At 40.0% G+C, this 16,374-nt stretch overlaps 1 protein-coding gene across 3 annotated transcripts; it reads right to left on the reverse strand.

Annotated features, from left to right (window-relative positions):
- Window positions 1–2,896: 2,896 nt before the first annotated feature.
- slc26a1 (solute carrier family 26 member 1) lies at window positions 2,897–14,591 on the reverse strand. 3 transcript variants are annotated; one of them, XM_077737971.1, is made up of 8 exons: window positions 14,467–14,591; window positions 6,898–7,374; window positions 6,527–6,727; window positions 6,065–6,311; window positions 5,756–5,987; window positions 5,420–5,603; window positions 5,064–5,351; window positions 2,897–4,484 (listed from the first exon to the last, which is right to left on the reverse strand). In XM_077737971.1, the coding sequence occupies exons 2-8, from the start codon at window positions 7,306–7,308 to the stop codon at window positions 3,918–3,920; spliced, it is 2,130 nt and encodes a 709-aa protein (XP_077594097.1). In that variant the 5' UTR covers window positions 7,309–7,374; window positions 14,467–14,591; the 3' UTR covers window positions 2,897–3,917. The 3 variants fall into 3 exon arrangements, with proteins under 3 accessions (XP_077594097.1, XP_077594098.1, XP_077594100.1); XM_077737972.1 differs by lacking the exon at window positions 14,467–14,591 and adding an exon at window positions 11,374–11,481; XM_077737974.1 differs by lacking the exon at window positions 14,467–14,591 and adding an exon at window positions 8,447–9,120.
- Between the last annotated feature and the right edge of the window lie 1,783 nt (window positions 14,592–16,374).

Here is a 16,374-nt window from a genome sequence, read left to right on the forward strand (position 1 = left end):
TTTACTGTTGGGTCTCATAATGTCTTGAAGAGAAATATATTTTTTATATTCAATTTTATTCTTTCATTGCTTTCAAATAAGTAGGTTCTTAGTTGTCTCCTGGTTTTGAGACTGAACTTCTGTGGAATTTATCGGTTTGTAGGTAAAAACAAGTCTCTTACAAGGCTAATTTAATTAGTATCTTGGTAGCGATGCCCGTAGGGAGGAATGGTGGCTTTGTTCCTGATTGTCGAGACAGACAGGGAATGAATGCAGCTCTTTGTTTCTTATATTTTGTATGTGCTGTGGCTCTTTGTCTGGTTTCATCTATCTATTATTTTTCTTTCTCATAAAACACTCAAATTAATCAGGACCCACTAAAAACAATACATTATCTTAATTATAATAAGGGGGCGGCTCGGCGGGTTGAGTGGTTAGCACATTGGCCTCACAGCTCTGAAGTCCTGGGTTCAAATCAAGGTCAGTCCACCTGTGTGGCATTTGCATGTTCTCCCCGGACCTGCGTGGGTTTTCTCGGGTACTCCGGTTTCCTCCCACATTCCAAAAACATGCATGGTAGGCTGAATGGACACTCTAAATTGCCCCTAAGTGTGGGTGTGAGTGTGCATGGTTGTCTGTCTCCTTGTGCCCTGCGATGGGCTGGCCACCGATTCAGGGTGTTGTCCCCTGCCTCGTGCCCGAAGGTCAGCTGGGATAGGCACCAACACGCCTTGTGACCCTTATAAGGATTAGGCAGTTCAGAAAATGAATGAATATAATAAGGGGAAGAAAGTTTTATGGTGAATAATATGGTTTATATTGTGCGTTTTTGTGTGTCGGTCTGTTTTCGCAGGTCACTGTGTTGTGTGGCTCTTTGATTCACAGTTTAAAGTTTTTGCTCTTTTTGTCTAATTGTTCGCCACCCCCGTAGACTTCTTCAAATTTCAGTAAAAAAAATATTGCTTGATTTAAAACCCTTGCAAAACACACTGTAAACATACACCTCAAACTACCAGTGACTAAGCTGTAGAGCTGTATGGTACGAAAATTTGTAACAATATTTATTCAATAGTTACATGCTGAATTATTGATGTTTAGCAAGACATCACAGTTTGTAACAGGAGAAATTATGTTTGAAAATTGTATCATAAAAGCTGTGAATCACGATGTTTCATTCCTTTTGGAATATGCTAAAGGACCATAACAGCCAATACAAACTCAGAGGACAGTTTCTTCCCTAGAGCCATCACCATACTCAACTCCAGTTCTGCACCTAGGACGGCCTAAACAAGACGAAGATCTTATCTTGTATGTACTTGCACTAAAACTTCATAAACTGCCTACCACTTTAGTCACTTTTTGTACCTAATTATTTTTATGTCCACTTATTCACGTTGACTACTTATTTACTTATTTATTTTTTATTTGTTTTTGCACTTAATGGCGAATCTTCAAATCTTATTGTTCTTGATAATGAGAATAAAATCTTTCAATTAAATTCAGTCGGATGCGGCACATCTAATCTTGGAATATACAGAAACATATTTTTATACAGGGATTCGCAAAAGTCATTGTACCACTTACCCTTTTCTTTTTTTTTTTGCAGCTTTTCACAATATAAGCATTGTTAATGTACGTATTTTATGTTATGTTTATGTATGTTCTACTATTTTACTAGTTAATTCCAACTATTGAACATGGAGGCCGGGTTTTAGATGAATGTTAACCTCTGTTGCATCTAGGCTGGGTTTTAGATGAATGTTAACGTGGGTTTTCTCGGGGTACTCCATTTTGTTCCGTATTCCACAGACATGTACGGTAGACTTACAAGCTTTATTTACATTCATTCATTCATCTTCCATACCGCACATCCTCGTAAGGGTTGTGGGTTTTCCTGGAGCCTATCCCAGCTGATTTTGGGGGGAAGACAGACTACACTCTAGACTTGTCGCCAGTCTGGTCTAAGGGGTTTGGTGGAGCCTCTGCCGTGGAGGTCAAGAAACATTGACTCATCATGTGTATTCATGACATGCCCTGCTTGACTTTCATTGGGTGCAGATGATCACGTGACATTGCTTGGCCAATCAGTGCTGCGGGGAATTTATATATCTTGAATTTGAAAAAAAAAATCACATTTTTATTTTACACTAAAGTAGCGTTCGGTGAATGCGCATATAAAACTGGTGCTGTTTTGTGAATGCGCATATGAAACTGGTGGGGTTCGGTAGCTCCAACAAGGTTAAGAACCACTGGTCCAGACAATGGTACCAATAAATGCCTCACTAGGCAAATCGAAATTTTGTAAGAAACTAAATGGAGCCAACTTGTTTTGAAATGTTATGAAAGAGATCCATAGATCTTGATGATGTAAAATAAAATGTAATAAAACATAATGAAGAGGTAGGGCTTTGGCAACACAGTGGGGGACCATCCAAGTTGGTCCACCTGTGTGGAGTTTGCATGTTCTGCGCGGGCTTACGTGGGTTTTCTCGGGGTACTCCGTTTTGTTCCACATTCCACAGACATATACGGTAGACTAATTGGACACTCTAAATTGGCCCTACGTATGAGTGTGAGTGTAAATGCTGGTATGTCTCCTCGTACCCTGCAATAGGTTGGCCACCAATTCAGGCCTCTGGCCCGAAGTCAGCTGGGATAGGCTCCAGCATCCCCCGAGACCCTAGTGAGGAAAAAGTGGTTCAGAAGATAAGATAATGAAGAGGCATACAGATAAATTGGGTCAACATTTTTCAGGCTGTATGGAGAGTTAATTGGAAATTTGAGGCAGTGTGGCTGTTTTTCACATTGACCAATAAAAATGTATATTAAAAAAAACATAATATATGATCCTATTCCATAGTCTTCCCTTTACATAATCATGTTGAATTCCCAAGATTAAAAGAATAAACCAAGGAGAAAATATTATAAAATGATTTATTTTCTATCTATGAGCAAAATACTCCAATTTTGAAGATACTATTCTTCATTCATCCTCCGAGGAAGGTTAGTGACAAATTCCCAAATGCTGGAAATGGAAAAAAAAAATGCAGAATCAATTTTTTTCAAAATAAATCTAAAATAATTTGTGCCATCTTTTCTTGCCTTGAAATGATACCATTAAAAATAAGTTCAAATATACAAACATTTTTTTCTTTAATTTTAAATGGAGAAAAGGATGAATAGGATTTTCATGACCATAGTATAGTGTTATTATAAAACTGTACAATTGATCCTAAATTAATTACAGACTAGTTTTTTTAAAGTGTGGCTTATAGTCCGAATAATATGGCGTTTTTATTTTTTCCATAGGGTGGTATTTTGTACAAAAGGGGTATACTTTTAGAATTTCTGAGGTTTTAAGAAGTATTACAGATCGTGGAACAAGTTAAGCTAATTCAATGTAAAAAGTGCTTCGACTTGTAAAACGTTTTAAGAAACCACTTCTGAAAAGAATTAATTTTGTAAGTAGAGATACCACTCTATATGTTTTTTACCTTTCATTTAGTATAGCTACCCTAAAAATGAGATTTAGGTTTGTTTATATTTTTCATTCCCTCTTCACACATTTATGTGAGTTTGTTGGGTTGGGGGAGGGGGAGGATTGTGTGACCACAGACATTGATTTTACCTTGTATCAGTTTTATACAGTCATGATCATGTGTTATACATTCAGAATCAGGCTTGTTTTTGCTCCCTTGAGTATCAGTCCAAAGTGCAAACTACGGAATGTGTTTTAAAAAGCTTTACATCCTTGAAGCGGAATTTATGTACAATATGATCATTCAGTCACTGTAGATTGATTTGAAATTGTGAGTTTCCAGATTCCCTTTGACCCTGCTCGTGTCATCTCTTACATATTCAGAGATTAACCCGGATTTTTGAAATTCGTGACTACCACTACCACAACCCAGAATAATTAATGATTACATTTTTTTGCTCTACAAAATTGAGTCTTCAGAGGTCTTGTCTGACTGCTGGATATTTGTCTGCAGCACCGCGTGGTGAACCGTATGGAACAAGATGCTGCTCATGTCTTTGCCATCCTTTTCAAAAACCTGTCCCTTCTGCAAAGTATCAATGAGAGAGGGATTACAGCAAGCAAAGACCACATGTACGCCAATCTCCTCAAATTCCTTTAGCAGTCCCTTAAACGTGGACACGCCTGTGGAGTCTATGAAGGGGATGGCAGAGCAGTCCAAAATGATTGTGTGAAATTCCAGTTCTGTTTTCATGAGCGTCACAATGGCATCTCCATTGTCGGCGTCCCCATTTGCCAGAGCTTTTGTCTTTTTGGCCTTCTTCTCTGCCTTTTTTCTTCTGGTCATCTCCAAGAAAGGTGTTACTCCAACAGATCTGTGGAGGGCTTTCAGGAAGGTGTCCTTGTTGGCGTAGTAGAGAGGTGCCTGGAAGCGAAAGACTCGCACCCGTGTTGGTTGTGTGAGGTTTTGGTATTCATCCATCTCAGCATAAAGAGTTGAGTTTCCAGCTTGGCCCAGGAGAGACACCTGATATTTGACAATGTATTAGCTCAGGTTATTGGACTAAAGTCTTGATCAAATTAAGTTTAATGAAATAATAATAATACTAATAATACCAAGAATACTAATAATACTAATAATACCGATAATACCGATAATACCGATAATACCGATAATACCGATAATACCGATAATACCGATAATACCGATAATACCGATAATACCGATAATACCGATAATACCGATAATACCGCTAATACCGATAATACCGATAATACCGATAATACCGATAATACCGATAATACCGATAATACCGATAATACCGATAATACCGATAATACCGATAATACCGATAATACCAATAATACCAATAATACTAATAATACTAATAATACTAATAATACAATATATTGAAGCTGCAAAATAGTGAAGTATCACAGTAATTTCACACATATGTAAGTCGCACCATCGGCCGAGACTATAAAAGAAAACTTTAGGATATGCAATTTAGCCTAAAAAAATCTATAGCTGTGATTACTTTAAATCCATGAAAAGTAGGCAAATAGAGAAACAGTTTTGCTTTGTAGTTTCATCGCTGTTACTCACTTTGGGGTTTTGGGTTTTGTAGATAATGGTGAACATGGAGAAAGTGACCCCAACCAGTAGGCCAATCTCAACACTGATCAGAGCAGTAGCTGACATGGCAACCAACCAAACCACTGCGTCGTTGCGGCTGGATCGCCACTTCGCTGGGACGTCCTTGAACTTCCTAAGCGCTCCCCGAAGGCTGACAATGATGATACAGGCAAGGACACACTTTTGGAGGGTTTGGAAATAAGGCGCGAAGAAAAGCAACACCATCAGGATGACCAATGCGCTAATCAAACTTGATACCTAATGGGAGATTGCAGGAATTTGGTTAGAACTTTCTAAAAAGAATATGGGATAGTGGCAAACTTTACCTGTGTCTGACAACCCGTCGAGTCCTTCACCATAGTTTTTGCCAAAGCCGCACTGGTCGTGAAGCAATGAAAGAAGGATGGAATTATGTTACAACAGCCGATGGCGAGCATCTCTTGGTTAGGACGGACTGTATAGCCGTTTTTCTTGGCAAACATCTCAGACAGAGAAACGGTAAAGGCAAAGCTATGGGATAAAACAACATTTTTCCATTAAAATCTCCTTAAAACATTCGAGGTACAAAACATCAGTTGTGTATGAAGATATTTTCTTCCCATAACAGACATTTAAAATCTGATTTATTTAGGGAGTGTTTTTAAAGTGAGTGCATTAGCTACCTGATAACAGCTAGAGGAATGGCATCCATTGCTACTCTTGGCATTAGCCTAAAGCTGGGCACTTGAGGTGGAATGAAGCCAGTAGGGATGTGACCTGAAATGCTGGTGCCGTAATGATGGTTGAGATTCCCAAAATGACTGGCCAACGTAGCTCCAGCAACCACAACCAGCTCAGTGGGCAGAGGGATCTTTAAACGATCTTTGTAGCGTTCCTGGATCTCTTTACCTGCCACTAAGGAGAATACAAAATAAAAAGTATTAAAAAGACCTTACTAGACATCATTTTGTTACAATTCAAGGCGTTCCGACCTAATACGGTGATACAGATGGCGCTGGTGATGAGGTCACACATGTTGGCCTCGCGAATGTTGGCGAAGATGTTAAACCAATTTATGACGACGGTGCCGTACCCCTGATGACGAGGGATCTTGAGACCCAATAGGTATTTAGCTTGTACAGTAAGGATGGTGAAGGAGGCTCCTGTGGCAAAGCCATCTAACATGGGGGCCGAAAGATAGACGGAGACGAAGCCCAGACGACACACAGCCATCATGACCTGCATTGGGGATGGATAGTGAGACCTGTTTTGGAAATTTATAAAAGACTGCATTGTATATTTATAGTAAGATGATGCCTCAAGATTACTGAATAGGTATTTTACTTTGTCATGTTATCCATGCACTTTCTATGGCATTCATTTGGGTAGAGAATGAATTGAAGCCTATTCAATCTATCAATCTCAAAGCTTTTGAGTGGAAGTTTGTACTTTACCTGGTAAATCCCAGCGAGGAAAGTAAGAGCAACAGCAATGCTAATAGCATAACAGTCTTTCCCACATGGCATCCCCATTAGCTCAACCACATGATTTTGACTTTCTGTCACATTGGTGGTGAATGAATCATTAAACCCCGGAAGACCAGAAGAGTCCTCGTTGAGGTCAAATCCAGCAAGGAACACCTCTCTGTCGACCACCTACAGAAAAGGAGAGGGCGTTACTAATAGGTCATCCGAAGAAATGTGTGTGCCACAAAAGATACATTTTAAATAGAAACTATAAACTTCATATTACCATGGTGGACATCCTGGTTGTTTGAAATCAATCTTTTTTGGTGCATTTTAAAGGTCCTATAGATGTATTTTACCTGTCCAACCATGAGACTCATCAGGCTGAAGATGCCAACAGAGACATGCCGGGATGTTCCCATGAGGAAGTAGATAACATTGGCATAAAATGATGTGTATAATCCATAGATGGGCTTCACTCCGGCCAGTAGGCAGTATGCGATGGCCTGCGGTACCAAGATGACTCCCACAATCAACCCAGACATGACATCCCCCCACACATACTCTCGCAGTTTGTACTTGGGCAGCCAGTGCACCACAGGGAAGAAGCTGGATAAGGTGGAGCGTATTCGGGGAAGGGAGCAGCTCACGCTTTGCTTCAGCTTGGATTTAAGGATCGTAAGCGTGGGCTGCGAATGGTGAGCCTTTCTTTCCAACAGAAATGGTGGGTGAGTTGGATTTATTTCTTTGAGATTGCCAACATCCTCCATGGATTCAGATAGGAGGAGAAGAACAGGAGATTGAAAGTTCCAAGAGCCAAGCAATCCCGTGTGCTCCTTGAAGATCATCATGAGGGACAAATCAGAAAGAAAGAGATTGTCAACACTGGACATGTTATGGTGAAATCCAATTTAATCTATGAATGACTGACAACCGATGACCCACTTTAGGATTGGTTGTACATTTACCAGTGACCGGACGTTTCTTCAACAAACGCTTCGTCTCCGGACAGTTTGTCAACCGGACAGTTTGCCGACCGGACATTTCGTCGCCGGGGTTATTAGTTAGGATTAGGGTAAGGGGATAGTGGTTAAGGTTAGGGTTAGGTCCGTCAACGAAGCGGCCGTTTGACGAACCGTGGACGAAATGTCTGGGTACCATATTTACCATTGCTGGGTGGACCAAATGGGAACCTTAACTCACCATCCGACTATCCATCCACCCAAAGATTTAAAAAAAAAATTCTTAGAAGGCTATCAACTGTATACGGTAGTAGCTCTAGAGCAGGCCCAAAATGGTGGTGTAATGGCCACCGCCAGAGCTTGAGCGTGACTGTCCGAATAAAGCCTTTTTTCTGGGGACTTTTTCATCTTTTTCTAGTAATATGGTGGCGCAACTGAAGTTTCTGATTCATGTGCCTTCGACCTTCGTTTGTTTCAGTTTATTGAGTCTTTCTGTGTGCGTAGCATAACCTTAAGTTGTGTTTATGTTGCATCTGTATATTACCTGACTTGCCAATCATAATTCCACCCCATTGAAAAATGCCTGTGCATTTCTTATTGATCTTAATGGTTTAATAAAACAGTTTCTTATCTTTTTTCCTTTATGATACATACTTATATTTACAAAAGTAAATTGTTTAAGAGGGGCTTTTATAACTTGGATTTTTTGTAGTAAAAAATATTTTAAATTGAATTAGCGTAGTATGTTTCACAATCTATAATGCTACCCTTTAAACATTGTAAAATCATACTGGAGGCAAATGTGGGTAAGTGTGAAAGCACTTACCCACATTTGTCTCCAGTATAATTTTATAATGAGAGGTTGTCAGTATAAAACAAAGAATGAGAAGAATTAGAACATACTCTAAAAGCAATGAAAGTCACGGAAGTCCAAAAGTTACACTACCTTGTTGGCCCAGGTTGAAATTTAATTTAAGAATACCTTGTCATATCATTTCACATCTTATACTTAAATTAACTTGCGTAATCTTATCTCATCTAATTTCTGACCCGTTTTATCCTCGCTGGGGTGGTTGGGGTGCTGGAGCCTAGCCCAGCTGACTTCAGGCCAAAGGCAGGGGACACCCTGAATTAGTGACCAGCCAATCGCAGGGCACAAGGAGCACAAAGGGACAAACAACCATACACGCCCATCACTAGGGGCAATTTAGAGTGTCCAGTCAGCTTATCATGCATGCCTTTGGTATGTGAGCGGAAACTGAAGTACCCGGAGAAAACCCACGCAAGCCCGGGGAGAACCTGCAAATTCCACACAGGGGGACCAACTTGGATTTGAACCCAGGACGCACTTACCACTCAGCCACCAGGCTACCCGACCTGCGTAATAACTAACATTTTTCTTCTTGTTTTTGCTGTCTTTGTCACAAATGTGTTTCCATGTATTAGTATATTTAAGGCCTATGGTCTCCAGTCATTAGCGCGTCGGCCTCATAGCTCTAGGGTCCTGGGTTCAAATCCAGGCGATGTCCATCTGTGTGGAGTTTGCGGGTATTCTGGTTTCCTCCCACATTCCAAAAACATACATGGTAGCCTGATTGGACACTAAATATCCACTAGGTATGGGTGTCAGAGTACATGGTTGTCTGTCTCCTTGGGCCCTGCAATCGGCTGTCCACCAATTCAGGGAGTCCCCCGCCTCTTGCCTGGAGTCTGCTGGGATAGGCTCCTGCGACTCTAATGAGGATAAAGCAGTTAAGAAAATGAGATGAGAAGAGGTTTGTGCATTTAACATTATTGAGTGATCTGGAACTAAGCCCTCAAAAGGCTGTCAATCCTATCTCTGAATTTATATTTGTATTCTCAGTGTAGTATTAAAGAAAAAGTCAAGTTTTCAGGTTTAATGATTGAACACTATCTCGTACTTACCAGATGATATCGAAAAATCTGATTGTAATTTTATTTTGTTTTTGTTTAACGGTCATATACCCACATATTGTAGTATTCACAGAAGTTATGGGTTGTTTGTGACATCCTTTCCACAAAGCGTGTTAGTTTCAGCAACCGATGACAAAGTTGTGTCAAAGTAGCTATAAAACACTAAATGTTGTCCATTATCAACTTCTTCACAACAGTTATGTAGTTTATTTCGAATGGTCAAGGGCTAATATGACACTTAGGCAGTCAGTATAAGAAAGTACTTGCAAGCCAATTCCACCGTTGGTATTAACATTCATTTATTATTATACTGCAGATATGTGAGAATTGGGCCAATCCGGCAATTTACAGGGTTTCTCGTGCAAAACAAAAAGTGATGCTGTATTGCTCTGCAGGTATTTTGACTTCATTTGGAAAAAGAAGCTATGAGACACAAATTATGCGACGACTTTGCTGTTTTATTTAAAATGAGCCATCTGGACAACATGTTCCCTGGAATCAGAAGGCACAGCTCAATCAATAAATTACAGTAAGCAGCTACACTTGTGCTTTCTTGATCATCTGAAAGGAACGTATGTATGGCTGAGCATGTGGAGGGTGACACCCTGATGATCTTTTATAAGATTGATCCCCCTGCAGAAAACAACGACTCTGTTCTTTGGCTGTCTCAAATCAATGTGTATGCCTTCTTATCATGTGGTTTAAAGCACACCCGTTCTGAGTATTTGTGTGTGAAGACTCAACTTATTATAGAGTGTACAAAATACAACAAAAGCCAAAGAGAGAATATCCCAAAATGATTTTTTTTTATAAATTTGAACTATGTACATGTTTTAAATTAAATATGTATTATCCAAGCCCGATGGTGTAGGGGTTCGCTTGCCTGACTTCGATGCGCGAAGGCATGGGCACGATTCCCACTGGTGGAAGTATGATTGTGAGTGTGAATTGGATTAGTTTGGATAACTTTATTCATCCCGTATTCGGGAAATTTCTTTGTTGCAGTAGGAAGAGGGTGAGGATGCAGGAATAGGAAAGGCATTATACACAAATTGGGAGTTAATAGTAAGTCAATAAATAAATACATGAATAAATATATAAATAAGTAACCGTGTTAAAAAAAAATTATATCCTTCGTGTAAAGCAGCGTAGGCATGGCTGGGTGGGTCAAAATAGTCTCCAAAATTTTGAAATTTGAATTTGAAAAGATGGACTAAACTAGTAGATCAAAGACTGTCTCTCGCACAGCTTGAGTCTTGGATGGTCATCTGTCTCTCTGTGTCCCCTATGGCTGACTGGCGACCAGTCTAGGACGTAGCCTGCCTTTCAGCCGAAAACAATTGGCATAGACTCCAACAACCCTGCAAGCCTAACGAGGATGCACAGTACGTGAGATGAATGGATGACTGAATCTATTATCCAGCCACCGTCTGACCTCACTTCAGGCTGGCTGCATGAGTTCGAGTCCCAGTCAGTAGCGATTGTGAATGTGAATAGTTGCCTATTTTTACAGTGTGTGCACTACAACTGACTGACAAACAGTAGGGGTGATGTCAGTCTTTAGCCCAAAACTAGCCATGATGGGTTTAAGCACCGCGCAGACTTGATCATAAATTAATCTATATTCCAAAAACAATGTTTTTTTTCCCCCAAATGTTTAACATAATGTGCTTTAAAGCTGTTTAAAACTACCTAAACATCTAATTGTGTTTTGGTCAAATTTTTTATATGAAATTGGCTGAAAGCAAAAGGAAAGCAAGCCTTGTTGTAAAGTGCAAAGCAGTAGTATAAATCATAAAATTGTATTATTTAGAACTCGCAAAGTTTAAATGAAGTGACAAGGACCATTGCCTGGCTTTGTTGGCTACTTATGATGCATTAATTATGTGTTAAGCTCTTAAAGATCTAAGACTCACAAATAAATGCACCTGTACTCACCTACAACAAAGTCCAATGTGATGTCAACGTTGTCTGACTGTGTGAGTCTAGTTGCTCAGACTGTAAACTAAGGCAGCTCTTTGAGCAAGCATTTCCTATTGGTTTACCATCTTAAAGTGGGCGGGGTTTGTCATCATTTTCAGTTTGTATCATACTTGTACATAGGTTAATTAAGGCAGTAAATTTTTGACCAAACTGCAACCCTTATCTGCCGCCTCCCAAGTATGTTTGCAGCTGTCACACAGACAGATTGATTGCGTACAAGTTAACGTTTGACCTCCATGGTGAAACAATGTGAGTTTGTGTTGTGTGTATAAGGGGAGTAACAACACATCATTTATATTTCCATTGTTTTAGCAGAATTTCATTGAAATCCATAAATTTGCAAAATATAAATTAGATAATTTAGGATGCACTGTTTTGTTTAAAATCGTTTTTTTATTCAAATGCCTGAGATGTTTTAGGAAGAGTGTTGTTGGACCGCAAAATTGATTTTTTTTTATTGCTTTATTTCAGGGGTGTCCAAACCTTTTTTCTTTGAGGGCAGCTTTTACAAAGCTCAAAGGACGCGAGGGCCATCTTGAAATTCTTCCACTTTCATTTGCCATCAATAGGAGTGAAACACCCTCGGTGATGGATGTGGGGGGTACATCGGGTTCCGGAACCCCTGACACGCGGGGTCCAGGCCCTCTATGACTGGTGTCAGTCTGGTCCGCGTAGCCAGCAGTGTGTCGGATCTGTTTCAAGTGGGGTTTTTATTCTGCCCTATGTCACCGATTCTGTTCATAATGTTTATTGACAGCATATCTAGGTGCAGCCGTGGTATTGAAGGGGTCCGGTTTGCATCCAGCTTTTTGTGGAGGATGTGTTTCTGTTGGCTTCATCAAGCTGTGATCTCCAATTGTCACTGGAACGATTCACACCTAAGTGTGAAGCAGTTGGGACAATAATCAGCACTTCCAAATCTGAGACCATGGTCCCCAGCCGGAAAAAGGTGACATGCCCTCTCCAGTTCAAGGATGAGGTCCTTCCCCACGTGGTTCAAGAGTGAGGAAATAATGGAGCGGGAGATTGACAGGTAGATCGGTGCAGCGTCTGCAGTGATGTGGACTACTAAAGCTCTGTATTTACGGGTTGATTTATGTTCCCACCCTCTTCTATGGTCACGAGCTGTGGGTTGTTACTAAAAGAACAAGATCCTGGATACAAGCGGCTGAAATGAATTTGCTCCGCAGTGTGTCTGGAGTCTCCCTTAGGGATAAGGTAGGCAGCTCCTTCAACCGGGAGGGGCTCAGAGTAGAGCTGCTGCTCCTCCGGATTGAGAGGTGAGGTGTTCCGGCTACCAATTCCATCCATGCCACACCAAATTCAGGCAACATCAAGTGGCCTCATTTTTGTATTTACAATATTAAAAAAATATTTATCACAAGACTGCATGTGAATAATCGCAATTAAATAATTAATTTGCTTGAGATCAGTTATTTATATCTTGACATTAATGACAAAATGTCAAGTCACATTTTCAAGTCAAAAAGTCAAGAAAATAACGACCATAATAGATTTGTATCATATTTTAATATGAATGTATTAATATAAAATAAGATATTGGGACCCAACAGTTTCCCCACATTCATTCATTTTCTGAACACCTTATCCTCACAAGGGTTGTTATATTTTATTGCTTATATGCCCTTGAAACGAACAAAATAACATGTTCCAGAGAATGAAGAATGATTTGCATCATTATGAAATTGGTGATTTACTCCCCTTGTGTGTGTTTTGTGTATGCCTATGTTGCAATGTTTTATAATATGTAGTGTCTTTTTAATGTTTGTCATATTTGAGTGTGTGGTATGTTGAGCACCCATGTACAGACGCTCCCCTACTTACGTTTATTGCGTTTATGTCGAAAAATGTTCGTAAGTTCGATTTTGTACTGCGCGCCTTTTTCCGAGCAGTGCTTCTTTCCACCTCTAATACCGACGTCTGGCGCTGTGAGAACTCAGCTCACTCAGCATCCACCTTCGTCTCCCCAGTTTGTTGCATTGCGGAAGTGCGTGACGTATCTCCAGTGCGCAAAGAACCTTTTTCATTTCTATCATTAAATATCTCGTGCATCCATTATTCAATATGGTTGGTGAAAAGCGAAAGGCTTCTAGTGAGGGAGGTGCAAGGACGTGGCAAGCCATTTCATTTGAAACAAAAGTGGCAATAATAAAGATGCTTGATGCGCGTGAGAAAGTGGTGAGCGTTGCACGGGAATACAACTTGAATCGTCCGACACAAAGGTTGCAAATCAATTGAATGATGCCATACAGAGCTACCGCATTTATGTTGAATAAAAGAAGAAAACTGTGCAATCGTCATTAGATAGCTTCTTTCGGCCAGTTTCTCATAAATCTCTCTTTCCATCTCTCTAATGTATGTACACAATACTGTATGTATTTTCTCCATTTTATTTAGTTTTTTTTCAGTACAAACCAATGCTGGTTACTTATACAAGCCTTAAACATACAAATGCACTTATATAAACCTTCAATATACTTATATAGGCCTTAAACATAAATTATAATCCAAAATATAGCACTGAAACTTATGAACAAGCGCTCGGGAACCTAACTCATTCGTAAGTAGAGGAGCGTCTGTATACCTATTTATATGCATTCATGACTTACTGAAAATACATAAAATCCATCGATGACAGGTCAGATTGTGAGTGTTTGAGCTAATCTGGGTAGCCATTTCTCATGTCATGTCATGTCTTGCTCAACCTTTTCCTCATCATGAGCTTATTATTAATAACATTTGGTCCACCTTTCTAAACAGTGATGTGATTATAATCAGGGGGAGGGGAAGGAAATGGTCTGACTCTAAGTGTATGAAACATATATACAATGCATTCATTAATTCATTTTCCGAGAATAGATTTTAAAAAATGCAACATTTCTTTGGAACTGAGTTAGAGGGAGGAAGTTTCCTCCTACTGACAAAGAACCACAATGTTGTCAGTGTAGAACAACAACACATCCATTGAGAGGAGCAGAGAACCATCAGCCAAGATGATGTTAGGGTACCACAAGAGGCAAGACTCACCCTGAGAGGAGCTAAGTCTTGGACATCTTATACGCAACATTCTGCCTCCTCCACTGATTTCACGCTATCCAACATATTTTCATCTCATTCAAACGGTTACTTCTTCCTTCTTCCGACTGCAAAGCATGACGGGAGCTGTGACCCCCGCCCACCCTCCTCATTCCAGTCTGCAGCACAGCTCGAGGGGGAGGGCTGAGAAGATTGGAAGAGTACAATCACTGATGGTTGCCATGGAGATCCCTACTCAACTGAGCACTTTGCTACATTTGGCGACATGTTTGAATTAGAACTAGAGCACAATGTCAAACATGTGGCCCGCAGACCAGAACTGGCCCACTAGGGTTTCCAATCTGGCCCGTGGGGTTATACTGCAGTGATGGGCACTTTGTAGCTCATTCATACTGTACGTCCATAATTAAATGCTTTCCTTTTTATTGACAAGGGTGCCGCAAAATCAGATGTTTGTGAGTTGTGTGATCAAATGCATGCACTACTGGGATTTGCGCAATACTACTGCGATGTTGCAGAGGCCTGTCAACCAAGACAGCCCCACAACAGCCAGAGCCTTTAGAAACTCTCTTCCTCCCCTTGAACCTTGCCACCAAGGAACTTTTTAACCACCTCAGTGACTTCAACCCCAAAGATCAGAGAATCCGCTCCAGAGTCCCCAGAATCTCTGTTTCCTCATGGAAAGGCATGTCGTTGGAATTGAGGTGGTCTTTAAAGTATCCCGCCCACTGATTCACATGTAACATACACAATTTACTGTATTTTCAAGACTATAAGTTGCATTTTTTTCATAGTTTGGTTGGGAGTACAAGGTTCTAGGGGCGGAAGAGTGTTTATATATATATATACATATATATAGCCAAACTATGAAAAAAGTGCAACTTCTAGTCTTGAAAAAACAGTACATAGTGTATGTTTCATGATGTTTGCTTGAGAAACACCTTTGTAATTGAAAAATGTGTAATTATTTTAGAAGGGAGAAAAAAACATTTTAAATTGTTGTGAAGTCTTCAAGCAAGATGCTCTTCAGGATTTGAGAGCTGCCCTTCTATTTTTCTTAACACAATCTGATCAGTATTGTAGTGGAAACATTACAAAGTGTCAAATATTATCTACTTGAGCAGAAGAAGGCCAATACCGGTTCAAATATTGACTTTTCTTGTAAAGACAAGCTTAGTGGTGTCCATACTCAACATGTTTGAAGAAGCCTTGCGATCCCAAGGTTAGGAAACTCAAAGTTCCCCTTCTTAAACATTATCCAATCACCACCTTCTACTTATTAACAGCCTCGACACAGAGCAAGCACATACTTTGTAGATATTAACTGAGACAAAAGTAGAGTCATGCAACCTCTCAGAGAAAACTGCTGTTATCTGATGTGTGTGCGCTCTTTAATCATTCTAGATAATTGAATTAGTAGCAGTAGGTCAGACAGGATTTCTGCTGAATTAGCAGGACGCTGCTAGGAAAAACAGCATCAAGCAGCAAGAATTGGAAGGATGTTCCAAGTTCAATAGCTTCTTTTTTTTAGTTAGTGATTCAGACGTTTGCTGTTTTATGCTCGGCCAAACATTTTCAACCTCGTTCTTTTATTGTTCTATTTTACAGTTTGACTGTAATAAACTATGAAGTCAAATTTAATTAGTGTGCTCGGTTATGCAGCCAATGCAAAATCGGTGCAACAACAGTATCAGTATGGCAATATAGCCCACTCGATGGTGACGTGGTTTTTATACCTGACTGTTGCGGGCAGTCTGGGTTTGATTCCCATTTAGTTTTTGTATAAAATCTTGCAGTGGGGGAGGAGCTATATGATGGAAGATTTTGTAAACTAAGATGGCGTCTGCATATTTAACAGTATTGTTTCAGTTCAGGCGTTTGTGTTTTTTTAATATCTAT

Source organism: Stigmatopora nigra, chromosome 17, assembly GCF_051989575.1.
Source record: "Stigmatopora nigra isolate UIUO_SnigA chromosome 17, RoL_Snig_1.1, whole genome shotgun sequence".
Classification (NCBI taxonomy): domain Eukaryota; kingdom Metazoa; phylum Chordata; class Actinopteri; order Syngnathiformes; family Syngnathidae; genus Stigmatopora; species Stigmatopora nigra.

Excerpts from the sequence above, each read along its gene's own strand:
- slc26a1 (XM_077737971.1), bottom strand. The coding sequence starts at position 7,308 with ATGGAGGATGTTGGCAATCTCAAAGAAATAAATCCAACTCACCCACCA. Across the intron at positions 5,352-5,419 it reads CGACGGGTTGTCAGACACAG|GTATCAAGTTTGATTAGCGC; the intron begins GTAAAGTTTGCC and ends ATCTCCCATTAG. Across the intron at positions 4,485-5,063 it reads ACAAAACCCAAAACCCCAAA|GTGTCTCTCCTGGGCCAAGC; the intron begins GTGAGTAACAGC and ends GTCAAATATCAG.